Source organism: Acinonyx jubatus, chromosome B3 (genome assembly GCF_027475565.1).
Source record: "Acinonyx jubatus isolate Ajub_Pintada_27869175 chromosome B3, VMU_Ajub_asm_v1.0, whole genome shotgun sequence".
NCBI lineage: Eukaryota > Metazoa > Chordata > Mammalia > Carnivora > Felidae > Acinonyx > Acinonyx jubatus.
Genome location: NC_069386.1, coordinates 102,821,489 through 102,839,266, shown reverse-complemented (window position 1 = coordinate 102,839,266; position 17,778 = coordinate 102,821,489). Strand labels below are relative to the sequence as shown.

Sequence of the window (17,778 nt, the reverse complement as noted above, 5' to 3'; positions counted from 1 at the left end):
AGGCTGTGTCTGTGTGAAGTTGATGGGGATCCACGCAGAGTTGGTCCCTGCAAAGGTGAAGCAAGAGCAAGTGAACTGAAGCATGAAAGGTATTTGGTACAACCATTTAGCTTTTCTCTTGAGAGGTGTACTCTTTCTGGTAAGTAAGGAACCTCCTCTACCATCAGTTAGGTAGTCAGAAAAATCAAAAAAGACAAATGTCCACCTCAGCACTGATGGTCTGTGTTATCTCAGTGTGTTTGAGGAGCAAATTTTATTGATGGGTATCACTGACACTGAAAATAATGATGAGGTAAAACCTTGTGAACATATTTCTTACAAATTAATAGTTCTCGAAGCTGAAGGCAAAGTCATTCCTGAGATTGATTTTGGCCATAGCTATTCAAGATGTGGATGTATTGAATATATATATATATATATATATATATATATATATATATATATGTTTTCTGGACTCTTCTTGCCTTGTTGATACATTCTAATGAGTTTTAAATATTCTATTCTCTGATTTTTCCATACTATTCATAATGTTCCTTTCCAACTACTGTGCTTTCACTATTGTTTATTGATCGTTGTTTCAGAAACTGGTAAACATATACTTGAACATGCACAGTATGCCCTTGGAAAACAAAGGATAAAGAAAATAAGATTTGAAAATTTAATGCAGTGTTTAGAGAAAGAATTCAAGCCTATTTTGATTGTAATGTTTTAGTGACTTGACTTTCACGTGTCAAAGTCATCCTGAATGTTTATGGTCATCATGCCAGAGGGAAGAGAGAACTCTGAGTGACATGTAAGATCTGTCTCTGGCTGGGAAATGCTCACTTTCCCTTTCCTTTAGTAGAACCAGTCACATAGCCCCCGTACAACCACAAGGGGGCAGGAGATGCAATTCTGTGGTATGCCTCCAATAAAGGAGAACCGTGGATATTTGGCAAATAATACCAACCACTACCCCGGCAGGGCTGACATTTTTAGCTGGTAATGTTACAGAAAACCTTGTGAGATAAGTCATATGCAGCAGGTTTGAAGCTGTGGCATGCATGGCATTTTAGATGTTGAAATTAAAGTCTTATTTGTAAAAGGAAGACGTAGCAGGTTTTAATGTATAACCACCAACATATCTGTTTAAAGAGGTTAACTAAATATTTATTAGTCAATAAGAATAGTGGAAAATGCAATCTCAGTATTACTGGGGCTCTCCTGCTGCAGGATTGCATAGTCAGGGGAGATCTTTGGCTAAGCTCAAGCTTCAGGGAGACATGCTGGTCTTTGGTCCGTTTGTCTCCGCTGAGATGTACAATGATCAAGCCCATATTCCACATCTCTGGAGCTAGCAGCTCTGCTGCCTTTGGGCCAAGCTTGGAGGCACCAGAATCTCTACTGAGGCTGTGAAGTCCAAGGCTACTAGCCCAGCCTCCCTCTGGGTACTGCCCTGTGAGCTCTCTGAGGCCATTCCGCTTCCCTGGGGCACTGCCATCAGGCAGGACTGGAGTCCCTCCCGTGCCTGGGGACCACCAACTTTGGTGCTGTTGTTAGTCTGAAGCATATTCTCCCGGTTCTCATGCCTTCTCAAAGGACAGGAAGAACTGCTGACCTAGAGCATCTTTTTCTGCAAAGCACTTAAATTCTGTGGCCCACCTATCCCATTGGTCTGCCAGTGTGATTCCAAGATCTGCTTCATGTGATTGCTGTCATGGAATTGTTGAAAGGATTAAAGGAGACTCCTGACAGCAACTGACATGGAAATTCCTAATGATGTGAAATGAACCGTCCAAGTGAATTAGCTTTAGTGATAAAGAATGGGCAGGGCAGGGATGGGGTTGGGAGGAAGACATTGATATTTACTGTGCACCTACTATGTACCAGGCCTTGGTAAGATATTTTCATGTGTTATCTCATTTAACCATCATAGCACCACTATTAAGTGGTGAGTGTGAGCCCATTTTTACAGACGGAAAACTAAAACTCAAAGTGTTCTATGTATCCATAAAACATAATAATAATGATAGCTACCATTTATGATGCTTTTATATGGCAACCACTGTTATAAGATCTTTATGAATATAATAGTTATTTTAAAGTTTAGTTATTTTGAGAGAGAGAGAGAAGGGGAGGGGCAGAGAGAGGGAGAGAGAGAATCCTAGACAGGCTCCATGCTGTCAGCATGGAGCCCAGACAGGGCTCAATCCCACAGTGAGACCATGACCCAAGCTGAAATCAACAGTCAGATGCTCAACCGACTGAGCCACTCAGGCACCCCTATGTCTTTATGAATATAAAATTATTTAGTCTACCATGGGGTAAATACTATTAAAAAACAAAATTCAACCAAATAAATTTTAAAGCTCTAATTGCTTTTATCAAGCAACATCTAGCGTGTACTAGGAAGCTCTCAAAAGTTGTACAAAATGGAAGGTTTTTGTAGGAAGGAGAGTGAGGCAAGAAGTTACTAGCAAAGGAAAAGAAAAGGATTGTTTCAGCTAAAGTCACCTTCCCTTAGGGGGAAGGGCAGGGAATCTTATTAGGTGGATTACCTCATCTTCCTTTGGGGGATGGAGAGGGCCCATGTGACAGAATCCTCCCTGATGTTGATCAGAAAATTCCTGACTGAAGAGTTAAGACTACGTTTCTGGGGGAAGTTGAAACTACAATTAGGTTAGGTATAAAGTTCAGATTTGGTGACTTAGCTTGAGTGACACCATTTTGGGCCTGTTGTTTTCTTCTTAACAGTACAATATTCTTATTTTGCAGATAAGGAAGTTGAGTCATGGAGTTTGAGAGACACCCAAGGTCACACAGCTAGAAAATGGGGAATAAGACTTGACCCCTGGCAGTCTGGATCCAAAGTCCATGTTCTAAATCATTGTACTATATGGCTGAGGGATGGGGTGAGGAAAAGAGGTTGGGAGGGGGGAGAGAAGACAGACAGACAGACAGACACACACACACGTCATAGACAAATTCTCAAATTTGAATGTATATGTTGAAATGACTTCAGACTTTCCCCAAAGGATTTCAACACATTTCCAAGGAAATGAGCCTCAGAAATAGTCCTGTGCCAGAGGTCAATGAAGAGTGGACTATCCCCTGATTTCATAGACAGGTACTGAGTGCTAGTCCTCTCAAGCCCTTTCAATCCTATCGGCTGAAAGACAAATTAACAATGCCTAACATTGCCTAAGATTGGAATAGAAAGGCAGTATCAGTGTTCCAAATGGGACAGCTGATGACCTGGTGGTTAAATGCTCAAAACAGCTTTCCTGAAAATGGAATAGGAACACTACTTTTTTTTTCTCTCCAGATGCTAGTGCTTATCACCTAGTTGGCTAGATGCCAGATGCTTTTAAACACAAACACTGTGCAAACTACCTGGGGTCAACTCTGTAAATAGTGCTGATGATTATACAAGGCAACATTGGCCCATGGGTATTAAACCTAAACATTTTTGGCTCTCCAAACAGCCAAGTTACTCTTAGCTCAAGGAGGTAGGGACACTATACTAGAATCCTTCTTTTAGCATCTTTTAGTGGTAACTCCGAATAGGTGGTCAAAAAGATTAAGCAACTTGTTCCTGCCAAGGAAAGAAGACTAAAATCCAGATTTTCTGGCCTCTAGCTGCTAATCACAGTAAAGAAGAGTAGATTCCATGGATTTTATTTTACTAACCCTTCCAAAGTATAAAGGCTGATGCAGTCTTTTAAAATGATTTTACGACAGACTGTATATCTTTGAATAGAATTTATGTTCAGTGATCATAGTTTTTAATGTTATTCCTTGGTGTAGTTATTTTAGCATCAGACATAAAGATTGTAAGTGACTATCATATAAACCACTTTACAAATCATATGCCTTTTTTTTTATAACACAAATGGTCAAGTTTTATATACTCAATTAGTATGAATACCTAATCTGACTTGGTTAGATGATCAAAGTGAATATGGTCTAGCTATTAAAACACACTTGGAGGCATAGACAGATGCCCTGTGCTAATAATGCATTAGAAATATTCCTGCCTACAAACCACATTTTTCTAAACTGAGTTATGATTTACCTGGAAAATTGATTTACTATTTGATTTAATAGGGAAATTGGCTGTGTGAAACTGGCTACTATGAGGAACCATTTTCAAATCAAATAACCACCTTCAGTCTTCATTTGTTCAATTATATCTTTCCTCATTTTTTTTCAGAACAGATTTGAGACACTCGGGTATTTCACATTTTGTAAATTTGAATTTTTGTATTTGGGTTTGTGAACACTGGTGGGCTGACCATATAAAAATGTTTTGTAAAAATTCTCTTCCCCTCAAAAGAAGTTCCATAAACTTTAAATGATATGCAATGTGAAATTTGAAAGGTTAAAAAACTTTTCTCATATGCAACAGAGAGTGCTTATCAACTAGCAGAAATTTGCTTCTCATTGTTGATCAATTAATAATTGTAGAATTTCAGTTCCATTAAAAAAATGTGTGGCCTAGACTGCGGTATGTGCTTGCATTTACTGTTTTAGTCACCCTATTACAGATGATTAGGGAGACATTTGTAAATGCTCTGCTGTTTTGAAATTAATTCCCAGGTCAGTCAGAGATTTTTTAAAATAGTTTATTTTAGGAAACATAGACTCTTGTGGGTATAATATTTACATTATTTAAATTTATGCTGAATTTGCTGTTTGTACGAATGATGGGATTCAGTTAAGTACATTTCTAACCACTACTCTGGACATTTCTAAAAACAAAGCAAAACTAGGAAGAAGGCAATAATTTACAGAGTAAGTGTAATTTAGCTCTTAAATACATTATGGTAAAATAAGTTATAAGCATTAATAGGGCAAAAGCACTTGTCTTTAAAGTCTGTGCATATTCATATTCCTATTACCCCAGAAGGTTTTTGCTGGAGTAGTTTCTTAATTTCTCTCTCATTGAATCATTGATATATTAATATGCTATGGATTATGATGTTATTAAACACATATTAGATGTAATGCAGGCAAATTTGTCTTATAGAAACTTTAAACAAAAGGGACATATTAGTGTGAACAAGCCATTTCACCATGTACAATGCATACATTTTGTATAAGGTTTGCCACCGAAATAAAAATAATAAAAGTACCAAAGTGTGCTGAAAATCACTGTCGGGGGTGGGGTGTTGGGCAGCAGAGTATAAAGGCATAATCCTTCCATTTTTGCTTTAAATTTCAGTTCCTCACCATTGCCTCCAAGGTTGGTTTTTCCTTTAAGTTCATTTTGACCTTTAAGTTCCTTCCATCTTTCCGCGCCCAGGAAGCAGGTGTGGGAGGAAATTGGCTACTTTATGAACCCTCCCTTCTCCAGCCAAAATCATTTCAGATTCACTCCACTCTCAAAATTCTGTTGTAGGCTTTGTGTCTGGATGAAACCCCTTAACACGTTGTGGAATTTAATACTGCATTTTCCTATGCTTAAATCTAATTCATCTTTTAAAAAGTTTGCACATTTCTTCCCACTTAAGGATATACACACAATGGGGAAAATGCTTGCAGGCAGAATGCTGTGATTGGCTCTTTGGAGGTTTCTGAAGGGGCACTGAGGTCAACTTGTTTTCCCCCCCACCTCCTCCCTAAATTTTAGAAATGTGAAATCTGGCAGGGATGTGTCTTAAACTGGGTCTGGATGGAAAATGAACATAATGACCTCTAAGCTGATGAGCTGACACCTGAGCCCCCATCCCCTTTAGTTTCTGCGTTGAAATTTTGAAGATTATTTTCAGGAGGCTGTGACTACCGACTGAATAGAGAAATCAACTCCACTACTCACTGATTCTAACCCGGTGGGTGTCTCGCGAAAACAGAAGAGTTACACCTGAGGGGAGGGTGTTTGCTCTGAACACACAGCTCAAGGACGTTCTCGACTCAGATGGAAGGTCTCTAGGCCGTAGCTAAAACTTTCATCCGTCCAGATATTCACAGTTTGAAGGGCTTCCCCCCCTGATGTTTTTGGCAATAAAGGGAGAAAATCATTTCTCCTAAGGGCATTTGAAACTGGCAAAATAAACATGCTGTGCACAGCTGAGTCTCCGTAGCCTTTGTTTTCGCTGGGAGGCTGGAGGGTCGGGACATGGACCGTCAGACTCGAGGGCTTCATCTTTTAAAGTCTCGGTGTCCGCAATACCGGGATAATCACTCCACGTGCCACCTGCGGAGGCCTCATTTTTCTTTTCATTTCTTAAGAAAAAGACTCCTCGTCGTCTAGGCAAGTTTGGACAACTGATTAACTCCTGGGAACACTTGCGCATCAGCTGATCCCAGGTGGTGCAGACGCCTAGCGGGGACCAGGCCCCGGGGGCGCCCCCGAGGTGTCATCTTCCCGAGCGACGGTGCACGTCTCACATTAACACTTGGTTCCGCTTGGGTCTCTTCCATCTCCACCCCTCCACCCAGGGGCCCTCCCTGAGCCCCTGCCACCAGCTCACCTTCTCTTTTCCTCCCACGCCCCCGGACAGGGCATCCCTTCTGGCAGGTGGGGTTGGGGGATGTCTAGTCCCCGGGGAAGGAGTGCAGAAGGGTTAACGAGGAGAGTCTGCGGCCAGGTGGGGCGCCCACACCCGCTCGGCCGCGGTGGGCGTCGGAGGTGAGGGGGCGCTGTTCGGGCAGCAGTGCGCCGGGCGGCGGGCGGGAGAGCTGCCAGGCTGACGGAGACGCCGGCCCGAGTGGGGGCCGCTCCGCCGCCACCGCCGCCGCTGTGATGCGGAGCCGGTGCTGCGCCGGGCGGTGGAGTCAGAGCCCGGGCGCGGGAGCACGAGCTGCAACATCAGCACCGGCGGCGGCGGCGGCAGCAGCAGCACCTGCACCAGCTCCCGGGCCCCGCGCTGCGCTCTCCGCCCTGCCGCGCCCGGGGCCGCCGCCCCGCGCTCTCTATGGATGTCAAAGCGGCCCCCAACGGGGTGGCCACCATCGAGGACCGGATCCTGCGGATCACTGGCTACTATGGCTATTACCCGGGTTACTCCAGCCAGAAAAGTAAGACGCCGCGGGGCTGCCTTGTTCCAGGCACCGGAGCGGGTGGGATGCGGGAGGGCGCGCGGTCCGGACACCTGCAGCCCTGCCGGTACCGCTAACGCTACCTTCCTGGCGTTGGGGCCGCTGGGGCGAAAAGTATGTCCGTTGTTCTCGGTGCTGAACCACGAGAGAGAACGGGGGCCCGGGCCGTTTGCGCCTAGGAGTTTGGAAACAGTGGCAGCCTTGGGGTGGGAAGCGCCGGGGGCACCGGGTGAGCGCTCCGGGCGGCCGTCGGCCGGCTCACCTCTGGCTCATTTACCACCAAGGGGAAGGCTGCCATGGCTGTTGACTTAGCGGAAAGTCAGCCCTAGGTGCTGCACTCCCCCCAGCCCCTACTGGGTGCCGGGCTGCAGGCGGGGCGCGGGGCGCGCTGGCTGGGTAGGCTCGGGGGTGGGGCCGGCGGGGGCGGCAGAGGCAGACTTGGGTCCCGGCGCAGGCCGGCTCTGCTTGTGCACTCCGGCTGTCGAGACGCCGCCAGGAGGGAATTACTCCTGCTAAAATGTCTTTGCGAGGTCCTCCACCCCGGGCAGAGAGAAACCTGCTCAGGTCTCCGAGTGCCGGCGCCTGGAGCCAGAGACCCATGCAAACGACTGGGGGTGGGGTGTGTGCAAGCGGGAGGCGCGACAGGGCCAAGCTCCCGCGCGGCCGGCGGCACGTCGCGGCTCCCTCTCAGCCTGAGTAGGCTTCTCGGTTCTGCACAGGCTTTCTCCCGGCTAAGGGGGGCGGTGGGGGGGGGGGGGTCGTGCGGCGTGGATGCTTTCACATTGCTAGAGCAGTTTCGCGGGGAGGGCGATGAGGTGCGCTCTACTCTGTCCCCCTCCCCCCAACACACAAACCCCACTGGCTGTCTTTGCTGGAATTAGTTCAGCCAGCGACCAAAGTGAAGCTCATTTTTCTCCGAATTGGGGGACTAGTTGCGGCTTAATTCCCATGCAGGTGGGATCTCGCTTTTCCTGTATCAATGCATTTCTGTCGCAATAGATGGAGCCTAATTGATGTTTTTGCTGTTATTTTTAACCAGAAACCGCAAGATCCTCGATGCATTTCTGATTGGTATTTTTCTGTGACATTTTGGGGTCCGATCAATGTTACAGTTTCTCTGAAGCAGACAAACCCTGACACGTAGAGGAGAAAACACTTTTTTTTTCATGTAACTTTCTCCCCCACTATGCTGCATCTCTATTTAATAATAATTCAGGAGCTTTGTTCTCATAGAGATATTTTCTCATTTGATATTTCATTTGGTTTCAGGAAAGGCCTGTCTGATTTGGATGGTTTCAGTCTAGCTGTTTTTAGAAGCTTACATTATTCATTTTCCATACAAAAGTAATTATATAGTGTTAGAATTTTCTGGAAAGAAAATAACACACTGTGGAATGCAGTTTGAAGTCTTTGTACTATAGATTCAAAAACTTCTTTTTTTCCCCCTATTGGCAAAGGGTTTCTTTTTTTACCCTAGAAACTTAAGGACAGCACTATGCTATGAGGCACCATAAAGCATTATGGCGAGGAAAGTATGCTATGTGGACATTAGTTGGATTTCACCAAGTAATTGAATGTTTTAATTAGGAACCATGGGATTTTGGTTGCTTAGAGAACGTGGAAGCTGTCTGAAATTTCAAGACTCAGGGTAGTTTATTAATATAATTTTTATAACAATGGAACTGTGGTTAATAAAGAACAAACCAAATGGAATACTGGAAAAGTGACATTTTAAATAAAATCATGTTCATATTATCTTTTCATGCTCATTCAAATAGCGGCCCTTGTTTCATTTGCAGTACAATAATAGGACAAAAAGAGGGAAGAGCACGGGCTGAGATAGTAACTGAAGCGAACAGGGATAAAGGTACATTTGGCGTAGTTATTTTTGATGGGCACTTATCTAACTTGAGGCCACAGAAGTCAGTGAAGACAATCTCATGAGCACAGAGAATTACATGATAGTCAAATAACTTTCAGGATGTTCGTGCCTTCAGAGGTAGAAAGAGATTGCCATTTTGCACAGTGAGAGAGAGGAGAGGAGAGAGCTGGAAGAGAGCCAGGCAGCCGAGCACCGTGAAATAATCCTGCCCTTAATGCAGGCCTCAACTAGTAAACAAACACATTGAAGCAAACCAGTACAATATGGCCAATTGATTTAGCTGTTACCAGGAATGAGCAACAGCTTGGGGGAAGTCTGGAGGGATATATTAAGGGAAAGGCTATGGTGAGGAATATCGAATATGTGAAGGCAAGGTGACTTTCCCATTTTCTGACTGGTCACATGTGAGGCCTTAAGGATGATCTCTTGATATCTATGCCATTTACCTTTTTAGAAGTAGGTGGGGACTCAGCTCTGAGAAAATGCATCAGTGATCAGCCTCCTGTTAATGTATACTGGTGCCGTCCCTGGCAATCAGGAAGATGAGTGCCTTGTGCGGAAGAAATGCTGGTAGTCAGACTGATACAAAAAGAAGGTGTGTGTGTGTGTGTGTGTGTGTGTGTGTGTGTATATGTATGAGATGTATTGTCAGGGTATGATATTATCAGGATAATAATCAGGGTGCAGAAATGATGGAAGCATTTGTCTAGCCTTGAGTTACTTTTGGTCTGGTGGGGGAAATAGACTCCTCTATTCAACAAGTGCTATTTGAGGACCTCCTGTGTGCCAAGAATACGCCCGTGAACAAAACAGACAAAAACGTTTTCCTTTTTGGAGTTGAAGTTTCAGTGAGTGGAGACAGACAATAATAACAAACAAACAAACAAATAATGTCGTATGCTTCAAGGTGATAGGTGCTTTAAAAAAGATCACAACAGGGGAAAAAGAATGAACAATTCTGAGGGGGAGGGGTAGAGATTGTGGCAATTTTAAATAGGGCAGCCTGTTAAGACTTCACTGAGGAGATCACAACCAGGCAAAGCCTTGAAGTATGTGAAGAAGTTAGATGCGTGAATATCTGGAAGATGTTCCAGGCAGGGTGGACAGCCAGTGCAAGGCTCTGAGCTGGAACGTGCCTGGCATGCTACAGGAAAAGCATGCAGATCTGCATGGTTGAAGTAGAGTGAGCAGTTGGGAGAATGGGTAGAGATGGGGTCACTGTGAATGCAGGGGTCGGGTAAAGTAGAGCCTTAGAGGCCATTGTAAGTCCTTTGGGAAGCCTTTCTGGGGTTTTGACAAAGGAGTGATGTGACTTGACTTTTCAAAGGGATCAGTTTGACTGCTGTATTCAGGCAGGAGTGGAAGCAGAGAGACTAGCTATGTTATTGCAATAACCTGGGTGGGAGATGATGTCGGCCTGAACCAGAGTGGTAACAGGTGGTAAGAGGTGGTCAGATTCTGCAGATACTTGAAGTTAGAGCCAGTAGGGGTTACCAGTGCACCGGATATGACATCTGCAAGAGAGAGAGGAGCAAAATGTGATTCCATCTTTTCTGGTTTGACCAACTTTGAGTTGCCAACAGCTGAATCCTGAAGGCTTCAAGGTAGAGGGAGTCTGGGGCTAAGGATACTATTTGAGGAATGTTAAATGTAATTGGAGATGAAACGTAAGCCTGGAGTTCATAGGAAAGGTCTGAATGGGGATACAAATTAGGGATTTTTCAGCATCTGGATGGTATTTGAAGCCTAAGACTGATGAGAGCTCCAAGAGTGAATTTATGTAGAGAAAAGGAACAAGGTTTGAATCCTGAGGGTCTCAGACATTAAGAGGCTGGGGGAGAGGAGAAACCATGCAGGTAGACCAAGAAGGAGCTCCCAGGGAGGTGGGAGGAAAACCAGGAGCTTGTGATACCCTGGAAGCCAGTGAAGAGTTTCAAGGGGAAGGGATTAGCTGAGTCCGATGCTGCTGAAAAGTTAAGTGAAATAAAGACTTGTAACTGACCACTGAATTTGGCAATTGGGGGTCATTGGTGACCTTGACAAGAACCCTGACAAGAGCAGGTAAGGTAGGATAAAATTTACTAGAATGTGTATAAGAGAATTAGAGGACTTGGAAATGTGAGCATAGACAACTCTTCAAGGATTTTTTGTGCAAAGGGGAGCAGAGCCAATGGGGATCGTAGGATCAAGGAAGTTTTTTTTCTTTTAATGGAAGAAATAACAGCAAGTTTGCAAGGACTTGAGAATGATTCAGTAGAGAAAGAATAATCCATAATGTGGGAGAGATAAGGCATGGAATCTACCGCACAAGAAAAAAGACATTTCATGCAGGGCAGTGTGCGTGGGCGCAGGTTCTGGAAGGTGGATAACCAAGATGTGGGAGGCAGCTGCGTTTCTCTTTGGTTGCTTTAATTTTCTCCAAAGAGGAAGCAAGGAATCAACTGAAAGTGAGGATGGGGGAGGGTGTGGTAGTGGTTGGAGGAGAGAGAAGGTGTGAATAATTGAGTAGGGAGCATGACCAGACCAGGGAAGTGCAGTAAAGTGGTTTGGCTGCCTTAAAGAGCCCATTTAAAGTTTCTGGCCACAAATTGAAAGTGAGACCAGTCGGTAGGTTGTTACATTCACTGATACAATGAAGACTTGGAGCAAATGAAGAGAAGGACTTCACCAGAGTGCAGATTATCCAATGGGTATGATAAAATAATAGGGGAAAGGGAGGAGTAAATGGATGCAAGAAAGGTATTACCGTAATGGTTGACCGTAGAATTTAAAGCTGGTAAGTAGAGGAGAGGAAATCAAGGTAGTTAGGGAGAGTGAAGAGATGGTAGGATCAGTGGGTTGCAACCTCAGTGGGATCAAAGGGGAGCGGAAGTTAGCTGGAAGATGAGAGGCAGTGGTCAGAGAGAGCTGTATGCAGTAAGAAGTTATTTCTGTTAGTCAAGTCAAAGGATAAGTCAACTTAGGTTTTATTGTATTCCATAATTGATATTCTTGGGGTGAGACTTCTTTTTGCGTTTGTATAAGGAGGTGGTATATTGGTGTGTAGTGAATTAAACCCTAGTGATTTGGAGATCGATTCTAGTCTTAAACCTGCCGGGAGCTGGCTCTGAGACCCTCTCTATGCCAGTTTCCTTGTTTGTAAAAAAAAAAAAAAAAAAAAGGTATAGAATTTGCTGTCTCAGAACAGCCATGCAGTAGGTCAGCTTTGACAGCTTTCATAAAAGTCCCATCTCTTCACTGCACCTTCCTTCTCAGATGGCAACCAGTTGTCTTTCTTCGTTCTATGTTTTTTGCACCTGTTGGCCTTTTGTTTTTCTATGCCCCATTAGTGACCAGGTTCTGTGGTTGTTTACTCTTGGTAGCTGCAACAGTAAAACCTCTTCCCCTTACTCTGATCCCAGCGCTGAGCATCTCCTCTCCAAAAAGAATTCTATCAGCTTCTGGCTTTTCTGGCTCTCTGATGTCTCTGACTGCTGCTATGACTTAGCATGTCCCCAGGTTCCAGCCTCAGTTGGTTCTTCTCACCCTACTTTCCCTGAGTAAGCTCATTCAATCCCCTGGCTTTGCTATCTCTTATGAGTCTGTATATCTAGGTTCTCTTTTCCTAAACCCAGGCCATTTCGAACTTCCTACTAGACTTCCTACCTGGATGTCCTCTAGGCATGTCACACATAAAACTAAATTCATCAGCCTGTCCTTAAAATGTGCCCTTTCCTTCTTATTATACTTTTTAGCTTCCAATATCTGCATCTAACCAATTGCCTGGAAACCTGGAGTTATCCTCAAACCTCTACCCTTTTTTCTTACCCATATTCAGTTAAGAAGTCCTATCTGTTCTTCCCTAAATATGTGTTTTCCATCCCCACTGGCACTACCTTAGTTATTTCTATCCATCACATCTTTCCTCCAGCCTCAAACCCTTCAAATCTAGTATGCACACCTTAACATTTAATTTCGTAAAATGCAGATCTGTTCATCTCGCATCCCTCATCAAATGCCTGGAATAAATCTTGATTTTCTGTGGAGTAAAGTCTAAACTCCTTAGCATGCCACAATCTGAGCCCAGCTTACATTGTTCTATTTTAGCACGCATTTCCCCCACTAATTGCCAAAGTGATGCATGCTTAATGCAGAAAATCTGGAAGGCAGAGAAGCAAAGGGAGATTAAAACAAAATTACTCATAATTCCATCACCCAGAGGTGATTAGTATTCACATTTTGGTTAATATTATCCTTTCAATCTTTTTTATATCCATAAATACATGCAAATTCTTTTTATTTCACACTAATTATTATATAATTATTAATAATTTATTTAATAATGTATTCATAGTCTTCCATATATTCAAGCACCTTAATCTGCTTGGTTGTTGGATTTTTAGTCCACTTTTTAAATTTATTTTTATTTTAAGTTTATTTTTGAGAGAGAGAGACAGCATGAGTGGGGGAGGGGCAGAGAGAGAGGGAGAGACAGAATCTGAAGTAGACTGCAGAACCTGACTAGGGGCTCAAACTCAGTGAAACTGTGAGATTATGACCTGAGCCAAAACCAAGAGTCAGAAGCTTAACTGACTGAGCCACCCAGGCGCCCCCAGGTTGTTTTTTTTGTTTGTTTGTTTTGTTTTTTTTCATATCTCACATGGCCTCCATAAACCCTGGTCATAGTCTCATCAAGGGGCTCATTATTTCGATAACATTATTGTCCCCATGCTCTCCTCCTCAATGCTTTTTTACACTATGGCCAGATGACTTCCTCTGCCTGTGTCTCCTTCATCACTCTTTGGAAAGCTCTTTGAAGGCTGAGGCTGAGTTGAAACGCTGTCCTCTGTAAAGCTTCCTGATTGCCCCAGGCTGGGTTAATCCTCCCTCTGTGCTCCTATAATACTGTGTACTCACCTCTGCTCCAGCACTTAGGACACTATTTTTGGCTGTTTACACAAGACTGTCTCACCCACGGAGCTGAGGGAGGGCAAGGACTTATCTTTATTTATGTATTTTCCTCTTAGGCAAAGTGTCTGGTATATATCCTGGGTGCTCAATAAAGTTTGTTGTACTAATGAATGAATGATTATAGTTTCCTTTGAAGAAATTGAGTTAATTATTTTCTCACAGAAAGAGAGAGAGTCCATGATAGTAGCAATTGGAGAAAAAATTCACCAGCTTTGAATGAATCAAACAGATGTGCCTATTCAGAGAATACATCAGATGGTATCACTTTACCTTTGTGGTTGTAACTTCTGCATTTTTGCCCTTCTTGTTTTCTTTATCACTTTCTCTATGCTTGAAAGGGGCAAAGGCTTTTTTTTTTTTTAATACAGAGTAGTACAAAGTCGGTAGAATTGTAAGAAATACAATGTGGTCCTTCCTCCCACCCCCTTTTAAAATGGTTGATGTTGGTCTTCATGGTACAATATGTAACATTTAAGCAACTGTGGCTGGAGTAAGTTATAAAATCGTCTCTTGCTAGTGACACAAACGCCATCACTATTTCTCCCAGTTCATGTTCTGTTTTACCCTGATAATAAGCTTTATATTGCTTTGTATGTGATAGGTAGTGTTTCATAGACAGTTCTAATTACCATCGATGTGGAGTATTGAGAAGTCTTTGTTACGTAGCTTTTAACTGTAATATACAAGGACTGAATGAGTATCATTGTTTATGTTATTCACGTTGGATAATGCCATTTCTACAGTGCTAATTTTGGTGTGTATTTTTCATTTAAAATATAAATTTACATATAAGTTGGGTATTTGTATTATAAAATACTACTACGACTACTAGCTAACACGTGGGCTTAACATTAAGTTTCAGACAGGCTTTCTAAAGAAAGTATATCTAAGGCCTGTTTGAGGCCATGAGGTCTAATGCAAAGACCTTAAGATTCTGCTCTGCCACTTCTTAGCCATTAAACACCTCAGCTCAACAATTTTGTTCCTGTAGTATGGGAATAAAAGTAGTTGTTTCACAGGTCACTAGGAGGATTATGTAAGACAATGGATGCAGAATGTCTGGCACGGTTCAATATATGGAAGTTGTTAATGATTATGGAGGAAGACAGTAGAACTGGTTTCACCATCCAAGAGCCTTGCTCATTTTTTCCTGGTAAATAAGCGACTTACCACTTTTTTTTGTTGCTGTTTGTTTTTCATACTCAGCATTGCATTTTGAATTGGTATTGAAAGTTGTGTTAGAGCGATGTTAGAGATCATTTGCACATTATCCAAGTTCACAATGGTTTTCCATTCCTTATCCATTTCTGGCTTGTCTGGTGTTATAATCGAAAGGGGCAGTGGATTACACTTATCTGGGTTGCCCCTAAGGATAGTTTAAAATGGGCTGGAGGCCATTTGTGATGAGGTTATTCCCAGTGGGTTGATCTAAAAGAGAGAAGACAAATCTAGGGCCTATGAGGGACGCGATGAGTCTGCATATCTAGAGATACCCAGACCTCAAAGGAGAAGGGAGTTCAAGGGTGCCAGGGGTGTGGGAGAATAGGGGCAAGAGAGTGGGGGAGGGGAAGCATGGAAGCCCATTTGAAGATGGGTAGCATGGGTTGGGGACAAGTAGGGTTAGATAGGATTGGGAGGGCAAACAGGTGGAGAGGAAGCGAAGCCTGAGGATTAATTTGGAGCCAGTTTGTTGAAAGTTGCAGTGTTTCTTTAATATGCAGAGTTTTAGAGGCACAGTTCCTTTTTGGGCTGTTTATATAGCAGTAAACATAACAGAGTGTTTTATGTTCTACTTTAAAAAATACATCATTATGTTATAAACATATAAACATATATGTTATAAACATATAAACATATATGTTATAAACATATAAACATATTTCTACATAATCTCTGGAGTTAATTTTTTTAAGTTATAAAGCGTTTAATTATTTACAGACCCAGAAGAATATAGAGGAAAAGAAAAATAAACTTGTCACTCTAGTACAACTACTGTTATTTTGGTTAATTTCCTTCCTTTCTTCCTAATGCGTATAGGGCTCCCCTTCTTGAGTTTTGGCAAATGTAAACTATAGTGTGGTCATAATTCTGATATATACACGATTTTGTGCCCTGCTTCTCTTCTGTTTAACATTTTAGGATAAGCATTTTTAATTTTGTTGCACTTATCCGCCTTGAGAGGCTGGAATTAGATTCTCCTTTCAGAGATCTTGCCTTAAAAAATTTGTGCAAACTGGTTCTCAGTTATTTGAGACTAAATAAAATGGAGAGACCTGGAGTGTTCGTGAGGACTTACTTGATCTCTAGTTACAAGATTGCATTTGAACTGGCTTAAGCAAAAATGGAAGTGATTGAAAGGATACTGGGAATATTCTATGGATTTTAGGGGCAGGGATCAGGTGGGATGAGCTAGCATCAGGTCCTGGAGGGTGATAGGGAAAACAGGAAGCCCTCTTTCTCTGCCTTTCATCTCTTTTTTCTGGCACATGTTCTCCATTCTTGTCTCTTGCTGCAGGCTGGCTTTCTCAATTTCCTTGTCCAAATGGTTGAAAATAGCCTCTGCCAGCAGTTCCAGTGTTTACGTGTCCTCTATTCAAGAGAGCAGACAGATTGAGCAAGAATCTCTTACTTCTAAATCCAGATTCCCGGAGAAAGGGACTCTTTGGCCCAATTTGTGTCAAGTGCATACTCTTGATTCTATGGACTATGGTGGCTTGGGGCAGGGTCAAGTTATGCAATCATGGCTGCCAGAAACTCTCTCCAGTAGCTCTTTTGACTGTAGGGGAAAAGGTTGTTTGAAGTGGAAAGGAGCAATTGGCCGGACAGTCAACTTAATCGCTATTGGTTCACAGAGCTTGCATAAAAAAGTTTCTTACTCAAATCATAGGCTTCAATCAAGGTCCAATCTTTCCTTTTTTCTGTTTCTGATAGTTTTTGGAGTATATCAAGATCATACTTAGGTTATAGAGACAATATTTCTGCAAACTAAGAAAATCCAGGTGTCTGTTTAGAGTGTAAGTCCCTAGGGAGTTCTGTTTAGGAAGTATCCGACCAATACTGTAGACTACTTATTAAGTTTTATTGAAGTCCTACTGCTTACATCAAGTTTGGAAGACATATTTCGTTTTCTAGCTCAGATAGGGCAGCGCACCAGTTCCTTCAGGTTCAAGGTATGGTAATTGAGGATGACATTTAACATTGTATATTTTAAACAGGCATTGAAAATTACATTTTTCCTCAGTCTGGGATTTTCTATATTTAGTCCTGGGTTGATGCCAAGATGGCACTAGTGAGGTGTCAATAATGGTTTTGTGGTCTTGAAAACCAGACATACTAAGAATTGTTTATCTCCTGTGAAAGCTAAGATTCCTAAGGGGGTCAGAGCATGCAGATTTTTGCTTCTGATACCTTGCTAAGCTCCAAGTCATGTGACTTTGGTATCTATCTTGTGTTTCTGTTCATACCTATGTCTAAGCACATTCTGGAGGAAAGATCCAGATTGAGTGAGTTGGAAGCCATTTGGAACACTGTCTTCTCTGCTAGACTTATGGTGGCAGGTTCTAAAGAAGCAATATAATACATCTAAGGTGACATTATTATTTACCAGGGACTTTTTTTTTCAATATATGAAATTTATTGTCAAATTGGTTTCCATACAACACCCAGTGCTCATCCCAAAAGGTGCCCTCCTCAATATCCTTCACCCACCCTCCCCTCCCTCCCACCCCCCATCAACCCTCAGTTCTCAGTTTTTAAAAAAAAATTTTTTTTTAACGTTTATTTATTTTTGAGACAGAGAGAGACAGAGCATGAATGGGGGAGGGTCAGAGAGAGGGAGACACAGAATCGGAAGCAGGCTCCAGGCTCCGAGCTGTCAGCACAGAGCCCGACACGGGGCTCGAACTCACGGACCGCAAGATCATGAC

At 42.8% G+C, this 17,778-nt stretch overlaps 1 protein-coding gene across 3 annotated transcripts in view; it reads left to right on the top strand.

The window, feature by feature from the left end:
* SLC35F4 (solute carrier family 35 member F4) overlaps positions 1-17,778 on the top strand; it is a 349,918-nt gene that overhangs the window by 101,553 nt on the left and 230,587 nt on the right. For 2 of the 3 annotated variants that reach the window (XM_053224484.1, XM_027065806.2), the window contains exon 1: positions 3,972-6,999. The exons of the other annotated variant lie outside the window; for it this stretch is intronic. In XM_053224484.1, coding sequence (XP_053080459.1) covers positions 6,897-6,999 — 103 coding nt within the window. In that variant the 5' untranslated portion in view covers positions 3,972-6,896. Of the gene's footprint in view, positions 1-3,971; positions 7,000-17,778 lie in introns of those variants that run through there. 3 annotated transcript variants of the gene reach the window in all.